This window comes from Mustelus asterias, chromosome 10 (assembly GCF_964213995.1).
Source record: "Mustelus asterias chromosome 10, sMusAst1.hap1.1, whole genome shotgun sequence".
Lineage (NCBI taxonomy): Eukaryota > Metazoa > Chordata > Chondrichthyes > Carcharhiniformes > Triakidae > Mustelus > Mustelus asterias.
The window spans coordinates 127,665,844-127,678,799 of NC_135810.1; the positions used below are offsets into that span (position 1 = coordinate 127,665,844).

The 12,956-nt window shown below is 48.1% G+C and overlaps 1 protein-coding gene across 1 annotated transcript in view; it reads right to left on the minus strand.

Annotated features, from left to right (window-relative positions):
• The window catches only part of LOC144499967 (protocadherin-16-like), a 502,287-nt gene that overhangs the window by 187,395 nt on the left and 301,936 nt on the right, over positions 1 to 12,956 (minus strand). Inside the window, exon 4 of the mRNA XM_078222709.1 lies at positions 7,354 to 7,585. Within this exon, the coding sequence (XP_078078835.1) occupies positions 7,354 to 7,585 (232 nt within the window). The remainder of the gene's footprint in view (positions 1 to 7,353; positions 7,586 to 12,956) is intronic.

Consider the following 12,956-nt stretch of genomic DNA (forward strand, 5'->3'; position numbering starts at 1 on the left):
ATGAGAGGGGTGTGGAGGGATATGGTCCAAATGCAGGTCAGTGGGACTAGGCAAAAAATGGTTCAGCACAGACAGGAAGGGCCAAAAGGCCTGTTTCTGAGCTGTAATTTTCTATGGTTCTATGGTTCTATCTTTGGACTGTGGGAGGAAACCGGAGCACCTTGAGGATCTGATTAAAATGAAAAGGGAGGCGTACGTTAAGTCCAGGCAACTGAAAACAGATGGAGCTCTGGAGGAATACAGAGAGAGTAGGAAAGATCTCAAACGGGGAGTTAGAAGGGCAAAAAGAGGTCACGAGATGTTCTTGGCAGGCAGGATTAAGGAGAATCCTAAGGCATTCTATTCATACGTTAGGAACAAAAGAGTTGTCAGGGAGAAAATCGGACCTCTCAGGGACAAAGGAGGGGAATTATGCTTAGAACCCAAGGGAATAGGGGAGATCCTAAATGAATACTTTGCATCGGTATTCACGAAGGAGAGGGGCGTGTTAACCGGGAGCGTCTCGGAGGGAGGTGTTGACCCGTTAGAGAAAATCTCCATTACAAGAGAGGAAGTGTTAGGTTTTTTAGGGAACATTAAAACTGACAAAGCCCCAGGGCCTGATGGCATCTATCCTCGACTGCTCAGGGAGACGAGAGGTGAAATTGCTGGGCCTCTGACGGAAATCTTTGTCGCTTCTTTGGACACGGGTGAGGTCCCTGAGGATTGGAGGATAGCGAATGTGGTCCCGCTGTTCAAGAAGGGTAGCAGGGATAACCCAGGAAATTATAGGCCGGTGAGCTTGACGTCCGTGGTAGGGAAGTTGTTGGAGAGAATTCTTAGAGACAGGATGTATGTGCATTTAGAATGAAACAATCTCATTAGTGACAGACAGCATGGTTTTGTAAGAGGGAGGTCGTGCCTTACAAATTTGGTGGAGTTTTTTGAGGAAGTGACAAAAACGGTTGATGAAGGAAGGGCCGTGGATGTCGACTATATGGATTTCAGTAAGGCATTTGACAAGGTCCCACATGGCAGGTTGGTTAAGAAGGTTAAGGCTCATGGGATACAAGGAGAAGTGGCTAGATGGGTGGAGAACTGGCTTGGCCATAGGAGACAGTGGGTAGTGGTCGAAGGGTCTTTTTCCGGCTGGAGGTCTGTGACCAGTGGTGTTCCGCTGGGCTCTGTACTGGGACCTCTGTTATTTGTGATATATATAAATGATTTGGAAGAAGGTGTAACTGGTGTAATCAGCAAGTTTGCGGATGACACGAAGGTGGCTGGAATTGCGGATAGCGAAGAGCATTGTCGGGCAATACAGCAGGATATAGATAGGCTGGAAAATTGGGCGGAGAGGTGGCAGATGGAGTTTAATCCGGATCAATGCGAAGTGATGCATTTTGGAAGAAATAATGTAGGGAGGAGTTATACAATAAATAGCAGAGTCATCAGGAGTATAGAAACACAGAGGGACCTAGGTGTGCAAGTCCACAAATCCTTGAAGGTGGCAACACAGGTGGAGAAGGTGGTGAAGAAGGCATATGGTATGCTTGCCTTTATAGGACGGGGTATAGAGTATAAAAGCTGGAGTCTGATGATGCAGCTGTATAGAACACTGGTTAGGCCACATTTGGAGTACTGCGTCCAGTTCTTGTCGCCGCACTACCAGAAGGACGTGGAGGCATTTGAGAGAGTGCAGAGAAGGTTTACCAGGATGTTGCCTGGTATGGAGGGTCTTAGCTATGAGGAGAGATTGGGTAGACTGGGGTTGTTCTCCTTGGAAAGACGGAGAATGAGGGGAGATCTAATAGAGGTATACAAGATTATGAAGGGTATAGATAGGGTGAATAGTGGGAAGCTTTTTCCCAGGTCGGAGGTGACGATCACGAGGGGTCACGGGCTCAAGGTGAGAGGGGCGAGGTATAACTCAGACATCAGAGTGACGTTTGTTACATAGAGGGTGGTGGGGGCCTGGAATGCGCTGCCAAGTAGGGTGGTGGAGGCAGGCACGCTGACATCGTTTAAGACTTACCTGGATAGTCACATGAGCAGCCTGGGAATGGAGGGATACAAACGATTGGTCTAGTTGGACCAAGGAGCGGCACAGGCTTGGAGGGCCGAAGGGCCTGTTTCCTGTGCTGTACTGTTCTTTGTGGCGGGGTGGCATTTCTAGTCAGGGAAAATGTTACAGCAGTGCTCAGGCAGGACAGATTAGAGGGCTTGTCTACCGAGGCCATATGGGTGGAGATGAGAAACAGGAAAGGTATGACCACATTAATGCTACCGTGCAAAGGGACCTGGGGGTCCTTGTGCATGAGACGCAAAAGCCCAGTCTGCAGGTACAACAGGTGATCAAGAAGGCAAATGGGATGTTGGCCTATATCGCGAGGGGGATAGAATATAAAAGCAGGGATGTCTTGATGCACCTGTACAGGGCATTGGTGAGGCCGCAGCTGGAATACTGTGTGCAGTATTGGTCCCCTTATATGAGGAAGGATATATTGGCATTGGAGGGAGTGCAGAGAAGGTTCACCAGGTTGATACCGGAGATGAGGGGTTTGGATTATGAGGAGAGGCTGAGGAGATTGGGTTTGTACTCGTTGGAGTTTAGAAGGATGAGGGGGGATCTTATGGAGACTTATAAGATAATGCGGGGGCTGGATAGGGTGGAGGCGGAGAGATTCTTTCCACTTAGTAAGGAAGTTAAAACTAGAGGACACAGCCTCAAAATAAAGGGGGGTCGGTTTAAGACAGAGTTGAGGAGGAACTTCTTCTCCCAGAGGGTGGTGAATCTCTGGAATTCTCTGCCCACTGAGGTGGTGGAGGCTACCTCGCTGAATATGTTTAAAGCGCGGATGGATGGATTCCTGATCGGTAAGGGAATTAAGGGTTATGGGGATCAGGCGGGTAAGTGGTACTGATCCACGTCAGATCAGCCATGATCTTATTGAATGGCGGGGCAGGCTCGAGGGGCTAGATGGCCTACTCCTGCTCCTATTTCTTATGTTCTTATGTTCTTATTAATGGGGTTGTATTATAGACCACCCAATAGTCAGCGAGAATTGGAGGAGCAAATCTGCAGAGAGATAGCTGACAACTGCAGGAAACATCAAGTTGTGATAGTAGGGGAATTTAATTTTCCACATATAGATTGGGACTCCCATACTGTTAAAGGTCTAGACTGGTTAGAGTTTGTAAAATGTGTTCAGGAAAATTTTCTAAATCAATATATAGAGGTACCAACTAGAGAGGATGCAATATTAGATGTCCTATTAGGAAACGAGTTAGGACAAGTGACAGAAGTGTGTGTAGGGGAACACTTTGGTTCCAGTGATCATAACGCCATTAGTTTCAACTTGATCATGGATGAAGATTGATCTGGTCCTCGGGTTGAGGTTCTAAACTGGAAAAAGGCCAAATTTGAAGAAATGAGAAAGGATCTAAAAAGCGTGGATTGGGACAGGCTGTTCTCTGGCAAGGATGTGATTGGTAAGTGGGAGGCCGTCAAAGGAGAAATTTTGAGAGTGCAGAGTTTGTATGTTCCTGTCAGGATTAAAGGCAAAGTGAATAAGAAGAAGGAATCTTGGTTCTCGAGGGATATTGGAACTCTGATAAAGAAGAAGAGAGAGATGTATGACATGTACAGGCAACAGGGAGCAAATAAGATGCTTGAGGAGTATAAAAAGTGCAAGAAACTACTTAAGAAAGAAATCAGGAGGGCTAAAAGAAGACATGAGGTTGCTTTGGCAGACAAGCTGAAGGATAATCCTAAGAGCTTCTACAGGTATATTAAGAGCAAAAGGATAGTAAGGGATAAAATTGGTCCTCTTGAAGATCAGAGTGGTCGGCTATGTATGGAACCAAAAGAAATGGGGGAGATATTAAATGGGTTTTTTGCATCCGTGTTTACTAAGGAAACGGGCATGGAGTCTATGGAAATAAGGCAAACAAGTAGGGAGGTCATGGAACCTTTACAGATTAAAGGGGAGGAGGTGCTCGCTGTCTTGAGGCAAATCAGAGTCGATAAATCCCCAGGACCGGACAGGGTATTCCCTCGGACCTTGAAGGAGACTCGTGTTGAAATTGCAGGGGCCCTGGCAGATATATTTAAAATGTCGGTATCCACGGGTGAGGTGCCGGATGATTGGAGGATAGCTCATGTTGTTCCGTTGTTTAAAAAAGGCTCAAAAAGTAATGCGGGAAATTATAGGCCGGTAAGTTTGACGTCAGTAGTAGGTAAATTATTGGAAGGAGTATTAGAACATAGAACAGTACAGCACAGAACAGGCCCTTCGGCCCACGATGTTGTGCCGAGCTTTATCTGAAACCAAGATCAAGCTATCCCACTCCCTATCATCCTGGTGTGCTCCATGTGCCTATCCAATAACCGCTTAAATGTTTCTAAAGTGTCTGACTCCACTATCACTGCAGGCAGTCCATTCCACACCCCAACCACTCTCTGCGTAAAGAACCTACCTCTGATATCCGTCCTGTATCTCCCACCACGAACCCTATAGTTATGCCCCCTTGTAATAGCTCCATCCACCCGAGGAAATAGTCTTTGAACGTTCACTCTATCTATCCCCTTCATCATTTTATACACCTCTATTAAGTCTCCCCTCAGCCTCCTCCGCTCCAGAGAGAACAGCCCTAGCTCCCTCAACCTTTCCTCATATGACCTACCCTCCAAACCAGGCAGCATCCTGGTAAATCGCCTCTGCACTCTTTCCAGCGCTTCCACATCCTTCTTATAGTGAGGTGACCAGAACTGCACACAATATTCCAAATGTGGTCTCACCAAGGTCCTGTACAGTTGCAGCATAACCCCACGGCTCTTAAACTCCAACCCCCTGTTAATAAAAGCAAATATAGGATCTACAAATATTTGGATAGACAGGGATTTATTAGGGAGAGTCAACATGGCTTTGTGCGTGGTGGGTCATGTTTGACCAATCTATTAGAGTTTTTCGAGGAGGTTACCAGGAAAGTGGATGAAGGGAAGCAGTGGATGTTGTCTACATGGACTTCAGCAAGGCCTTTGACAAGGTCCCGCATGGGAGGTTAGTTGGGAAGGTTCAGTCGCTAGGTATACATGGGGAGGTAGTAAATTGGATAAGACATTGGCTCAATGGAAGAAGCCAGAGAGTGGTTGTGGAGGATTGCTTCTCTGAGTGGAGGCCTGTGACTAGTGGTGTGCCGCAGGGATCGGTGTTGGGTCCATTGTTGTTTGTCATCTATATCAATGATCTGGATGATAATGTGGTCAATTGGATCAGCAAGTTTGCTGATGATACAAAGATTGGAGGTGTAGTGGACAGTGAGGAAGGTTTTCAAAGCTTGCAGAGGGATTTGGACCAGCAAGAAAAATGGGCTGAAAAATGGCAGATGGAGCTTAATGCAGACAAGTGTGAGATATTGCACATTGGAAGGACAAACCAAGGTAGAGCATACAAGGTAAATGGTAGGACACTGAAGAGTGCAGTAGAACAGAGGGATCTGGGAATACAGATACATAATTCCTTAAAAGTGGCGTCACAGGTAGATAGGGTCGTAAAGAATGCTTTTGGTACATTGGCCTTTATACATCAAAGTATTGAGTATCGGAGTTGGACTGTTATGGTGAGTTTGTATAAGGCATTGGTGAGGCCGAATTTAGAGTATCGTGTGCAGTTTTGGTCACCTAATTACAGGAAGGATATTAATAAGGTTGAAAGAGTGCAGAGAAGGTTCACAAGGATGTTGCCAGGACTTGAGAAACTGAGTTACAGAGAAAGATTGAATAGGTTGGGACTTTATTCCCTGGAGCGTAGAAGAATGAGGGGAGATTTGATAGAGGTGTATAAAATTATGATGGGTATAGATAGAGTGAATGCAAGCAGGCTTTTTCCACTGAGGCGAGGGGAGAAAATAACTAGAGGACATGGGTTAAGGGTGAGGAGGGAAAAGTTTAAAGGGAATATTAGGGGGGGCTTCTTCACACAGAGAGTGGTGGGAGTGTGGAATGAGCTGCCAGATGAGGTGATGAATGCGGACTCACTTTTAACATTTAAGAAAAACTTGGACAGGTACATGGATGAGAGGGGTGTGGAGGGATATGGTCCAGGTGCAGGTCAGTGGGACTGGGCACAAAAATGGTTCGGCACAGGCAAGAAGGGCCAAAAGGCCTGTTTCTGTGCTGTAATGTTCTATGGTTCTATGGAAGGGCTGAATGGCCTCCTTCTGCTCCTAAATCTAGTCAAATGGTCCCAGGAATACTCGAACCCCACCCAGTCCAAATACCCAATTGCTGCACATTCAACTTGGTGAGGGGTCATTGCAGTGTGACCTCTGTGGGAAGGGGTCTTTGCAATGTGACCACTGTGGGGAGAGGTCAGTACAGTGTGACCTCTGTGGGGAGAGGTCAGTACAGTGTGACCTCTGTGGGGAGAGGTCAGTACAGTGTGACCTCTGTGGGGAGGGGTCACTGCAATGTGACCTCTGGGGGGAGAGGTCATTGCAGTGTGACCTCTCGGGGAGGTCAGTACAGTGTGACCTTGTACCTGCTGTCCTTTTGTGAAGTCAAAGTGACCACCCACACTTGTCCCATCCTGACCTCAGCTTGGTGTCGACTGAGGGTCGGTGGGATTAAGATCCCAGCAGGATTCCAGCTTTCCCACGTCCGCTGTAAGTGGCAGAATTCCAGATTAATCCTCAGTGAATTCGACTGTTCAGTGCGATAATGAGGAAGGAAAAAGTGGATGGATAAAGAGAAAGAAACTAATTCTCAGCTGGGGGCAGGTTTCCCTGTCAACAACACGTTCTAAATCCGGGGGAGGGGGGGCCTTGGCAGGGGCGGGGGGGGGGGGGGGGGGGGGCGGGTCACGCATTCTGAACAATACGATTCTTACAGCTGCTGAGAGTTGGCCGAATGTTGAACAGGAAGTTCCCAAAGGGCAGGAAACTTCCGAACAAAAACTACCGGACATGATGGGACATATCAGCAATGTGTCTGTGAAAGAATCTCCCCAAACTGTGGCTGAGATAAGGACAAGGCCTCTGATTCACAGCTAGGTGATGGAGGCTGACAGTTTCTGCAGCTTCAGCCTCACTGTCTGAGGCTCAGGGCCTCTGTGGGGAGAGGTCAGTAGTGTGACCTCTGTGGGGGTCTCTGCTCAGGCCGCACCAGTGGGACTGGACTCTGCCGTGACCGCAGCATTTACTCAGCACCGTGGGTCAGGTACATTGACTGGAGAGACAGAAAGGAAGGGATGGGGGATCCAGCTGCTGGGATACTGTTCATGTGGGATATAAACCCCAGCCTGGCCTGGATGGGCCAAATGGCCTGACCACGTACATATTCAGCAGGTACACTCAGTGTGACAGACACATACTCACCTGTGTTTTTGTTGAGTGTGAATAACGACAGCAGATTCCCTGAGATAATCCGATACATCACTTTACCATTCCGACCTCCATCCTTATCAAACGCAGATACCCTCAACACTGCAGTCCCCGGCAAACTCTGTGTGCTGAGGCTGGCTGCATACTGCACTGGGTAGAAGACTGGCCTGTTATCATTAATATCATCCAAGTACACTTTCACATAGGCCATGGATTTCAGACCACCCTGTGGGAGAGGCAGAAAGGCAGGATGAGAATAGATAGCTGGATGAATTAAAACAAACCCCAAGACCCCATCCATCTCTCCACCCTCCATCCCAATCCGGACACTGGGATTGGCATCCTGAGGGTGATTAATTACCAAATCAAAATACAGAATGAAGGGACGGAGACTGGACAATGGGTGGGGTTTGGAGAATCTCACATCCCTTTCACAAATGTGAATGGTAGGGTTCTTGCTGAACGGTCTAAGGGAAGGCTGACTGTACAGGTTCCGGCAGTGGGAGAGGAGTTCAGCGTGGAGGGTCAGACAGTATCTGGCAGGGGAGTTGGCAGTAACACCTTGTCCTTTCTGAGGACAGCAGTGGGCCTGAGTACAGGTGCAGACTGGGAGGAACCAATGACTGCAGAGTTACTGCCCAGAGTGAGGGCAACGTGACAGGAAGTCAAGGCCAAACAAGCCTGAGCTTGTGGTCCAATTAGGTTTGGGAGAGTTCATTACAGTGCCCTCTACATTGTCCCAGGTGTCACACCTAGTGAAGGCACATCCTTCTTCATAACGTTCAACATGGACTGTACTCAGTATAGAACATTCTGGAATCATCTTTTATTTGCAAATTGACACTAACAAGATTGTTAAGATGGCCACCAAAGGTCAGGTGACTTTCCAATTTCTGCACAAAGGAATAACACAAGCCTGGAGATGCCTCTGGAAATTTCTAAAATGCAAATCAGTTTGTCAGGTGAAAAGGGGCCACTGTTACCAGCAGAGACGTGGCAAACCCTGGCTGCCAGGATGGAATATCAGTGGCTGAGTGTAGGTGAGCAGTGATCAGTCATTCTCCCATTATGTATCAATCACCCTGACTTTAATCCATTATGTAGACAGAGGACAGCACTAAAACTGACCATCTTGTGACTGAAATGAGCTTCCGATACCTAATCCTTAATATTTCAAGAACCAGAGAGAAAATAGTTAGTCGGTCACCAGCGGCAGACAAGACAGTAGGCCCACACCTCTTTAAACCATAAACCATTGCAATAACAAGTTTCCCAGTCTGATTTTTGTTCCTAGTCACCTGTAAAGAAATGCAATCTCCTTGTGATAAGAAACTACAAGTGACTAACTTTGCAAACTATTGAACATCCATTTCTTCAAGAGACTCTTGCAATAATTCCTGAGATATGATTATATTATTATGGAAACACCTTGCAAACTGAACAAAAATGTGCCTTCACCAACACTGATGGTACAATGGCTGATAGCAAACCAAACATACGAACTACGAACTATTCTTTTGATTACAACTTGCAAAGATGCACAACTCACTTGAGATGTAACTTTTTGCGTTTGTATGTCAGGTAGACCGCCAGGAGAGGCAGGCAGGTGGTGCAGGAGTCTCCTGTGCCTATTCCCCTTTCAAACAGGTATACCGTTTTGGATAGTGTTGAGGGGGATAGCCTGTCAGGGGGAGATACCAGCAGCAGCCAGGCCTGTGGCACCACAGCTGGTTCTGCTGTGGGACAGAGTCGGGCAAAGAGCAAGTGAGCAGTAGTAATAGGGGACTCGCTAGTTAGAGGCACAGACAGGCGTTTCTGTGGCCGCAATCGAGACTCCAGGATGGTGTGTTGCCTCCCTGGTGCCAGGGTCAAGGACGTCTCTGAGCAATTGCAGGACATTGTTAAGTGGGAGAGTGAGCAGTCAGAGATTGTTGTACATATTGTACTTATGTCCTTGTATACACATACAACGACATAGGTAGGAAAAGGGATGAGGTCCTGAAATGTGAATATAGAGAGTTAGGCAGAAGGCTAAAGTGCAGGACCTCGAAGGTAGTAATTGCAGGACTACTACTGCTACCACGTGCTAGTGAGAGTAGGAATAGGAAGATTAGGCAGGTGAATGCATAGCTTGAGAGCTGGTGCAGGGGGCAGGGATTTAGGTTTTTGGATCATTGGGATCTTTTCTGGGGAAGGGGTGACCTGTTCAAGAGGGAAAGGTTACACCTGAACTGGAGGGAGACTAATATCCTGGCGGGGAGATTTGCTAGAGCCACTCGGGAGGGTTTAAACTAGTTTGGCCGGGGGGTGGGATCCAAAGCAGTCGGGAGACAGAAGAGAAGGTTGAGGGCAGCACAGAAGTTAAAGAGAGCACATTAAGTAGTAAAGGCAGTGTCAGTAATCCTAGTACCAGACAGATCAGGCAAAAGCAAGACAGAGAGCAAGGGAAGTACAGATTAAACTGCATTTATTTCAATGCAACAGGCCTGACGGGGCAAGGCAGATGAACTCAGGGCATTGATGGGTACATGGGACGAGGATATTATAGCAATTACTGAAACATGGCTAAGGGAGGGACAGGACTGGCAGCTCAATGTTCCAGGGTACAGATGCTACAGGAAAGATAGAACAGGAGGTAAGAGAGGAGGGGGAGTTGCACTTTTGATTAGGGAAAACATCACAGCCGTACTGAGAGGGGATATATCCGAGGGTTCGGCCACTGAGTCTATATGGGTAGAACTGAGACGTAAGAAGGGAGAGATCACTTTGATAGGAGTGTACTACAGGCAAATAGCTGATGGAAAATTGAGGAGCAAATATGTAAGGAGATTACAGATAGTTTCAAGAAAAATAGGGTGGTAATAGTCGGAGATTTTAACTTTCCCAACATTGACTGGGACAGCCATAGTATTAGAGGGTTGGATGGAGAGAAATTTGTTGAGTGTATTCAGGAGGAATTTCTCATTCAGTATGTGGATGGCCCGACTAGAGAGGGGGCAAAACGTGACCTCCTCTTGGGAAATAAGGAAGGGCAGGTGACAGAAGTGTTAGTGAGGGATCACTTTGGGACCAGTGACCATAATTCTATTGGTTTTCAGATATGGAGAATGATAGGCCTGGCCCAAAAGTTAAAATTCTAAATTGGGGCAAGGCCAATTTTGATGGTATTAGACAGGAACTTTCAAAAGTTAATTGGGGGAGTCTGAGAAGGCAAAGGGACATCTGGTAAGTGGCACACTTTCAAAAGTGTGTTAACCAGGGTTCAGGGTAAACACATTCCTCTCAGAGTGAAGGGCAAGGCTGGCAGAAGTCGGGAACCCTGGATGACTCAGAATATTGAGGCCCTGGTCAAGAAGAAGAAAGAGGCACATGAAATGCATAGGCAGCTGGGATCAAGTGAATCCCTTGAAGTGTACAGGGGGTGTAGGAGTAGAGTTAAGAGAGAAATCAGGAGGGCAAGAAGGGGACACGAGATTGTTTTGGCAGATAAAGCAAAGTAGAATCCAAAGAGCTTCTACAAATACATGGACGGCAATAGAGTAACAAGAGAGAGATTAGGGCCTCTTAAGGATTGATGCGTGATATAACACACGAGAGGCTGGATGTACTCGGGAAATAAAGGCTTTTATTGCCAACAATAACAGAGCTACTATATACAGTATACGATCCCAGACTAAAGGGTCACCAGGCAGAGCAGTGACCTTTATACCTCTCCCAGGAGGCAGGGCCGAGTGGGGTGTACCACAAGGACTATATTAACAGGTAGAACAGCCCAACCCTAACCCCAACAGTAACATATCTACAGACTCATAGTACTGGCCAGACCATGGCTCAGCACTACCTGGTGGGAACCAACAATGGTTCACCACATTCACCCCTCCTTTGAAAACAAAGGCCGGCGGGGTACAAAACACAGAACAATTGTTCATCTGTCTATAAGTTCAAACGGTCTGGGGGACCGCACCGTCGTTGTGACCTCCTCAACACCGGCGATGACACCGGTTCAGGCAATCGCGGTGACGTTCTCTCCAAGGCGGTGTCCAGCGACTCCTCCAGTGCCTCACGGGCCGGTAGACCACGAGGTGGTGACAATCCGCTGAACTCGGGCACGCCTTGAAGTGGCGACAATCTCCTGGACTCAGGCAAGCTATACACGGGAGTAAGAGGGTTAAGTGGTGGTCCCGATACTGCCCGCGCCGTGTCAGGAGGGGAAATAATGGTTGGGGGGTCCCTAACAGGAGGTGTGGGAGCGACAGGGGTTTCCAAGCCCCCTGCTGGCGCCAGATCTCGAATCGAGACCGTGTCCTCTCGCCCGTCAGGATATGCCACGTAGGCATACTGAGGGTTGGCGTGGAGGAGATGGACCTGTTCAACCAAAGGGTCGGACTTGCGGGTCCTAACATGTCGCCACAGGAGGACAGGTCCTGAGTACGTCAACCAAGACAGTAATGAGGTCCCAGAGGAAGACTTCTTAGGGAATGAAAACATTCTCTCATGAGGAGTAGCGTTGGTTGCCGTACACAGGAGTGAGCGTATGGAGTGGAGCGCATCAGGGAGTACCTCTTGCCAACGGGAGACTGGAAGACCTTTAGACCTCAACGCCAGTAAGACAGCCTTCCAGACTGTAGCATTCTCTCGTTCGACCTGTCCGATACCCCTTGGGTTGTAGCTCGTGGTTCTACTAGAGGCAATCCCATATGAGAGCAGGTATTGCCTCAAGTCATCGCTCATGAACGACGAGCCCCTATCGCTGTGGATATATCAGGGGTAACCGAACAGGGTGAAAAGATCACGAAATGCCTTGATATCCGTGGCAGCAGTCATATCAGAACAGGGAATGACAAAAGGGAATCGTGAGTACTCATCAACCACATTGAGGAAGTACACATTCCGATCTGTCGAGGGAAGGGGGCCCTTAAAGTCCACACTCAGTCTTTCGAAGGGACGAGTGGCCTTAACGAGTTGTGCCCTGTCAGGTTGGTAGAAGTGCGGTTTGCATTCCGCGCATACCCGGCAGCTTCTGGTTATGGACCTGACATCCTCCATCGAGTAGGGTAGATTCCGGGCCTTTATGAAGTGGAAGAGCCGAGTGACCCCCGGATGGCAGAGGTCATTGTGGAGAGCCTGCAATCGATTCTCCTGCATACTAGCACATGTTCCACGTGACAGGGCATCTGAGGGCTCGTTGAGCTTCCCTGGACGGTACATGATATCATAATTGTAGGTGGAGAGTTCGATTCTCCACCTCAAGATCTTATCATTCTTGATCTTACCCCGTAACGTGTTGTTGAACATGAACGCCACGGACCGCTGGTCCGTGAGCAGAGTGAACCGTTTTCCCACCAAGTAATGGCGCCAATGCCGAACGGCCTCCACAATGGCCTGGGCCTCCTTTTCCACCGTCGAATGTCGAATTTCAGGGCCTTGGAGGGTGCGAGAGAAAAAGGCGACGGGCCTGCCCGCCTGGTTAGGTGTGGCGGCCAGGGCGAAATCCGATGCATCACTCTCCACCTGGAAGGGGATGGACTGATGGACTCATCGATAGCGTGCATCGTGGCTTTCGCGATGTCGGCTTTTATTCTTGCAAAGGCTAAGCG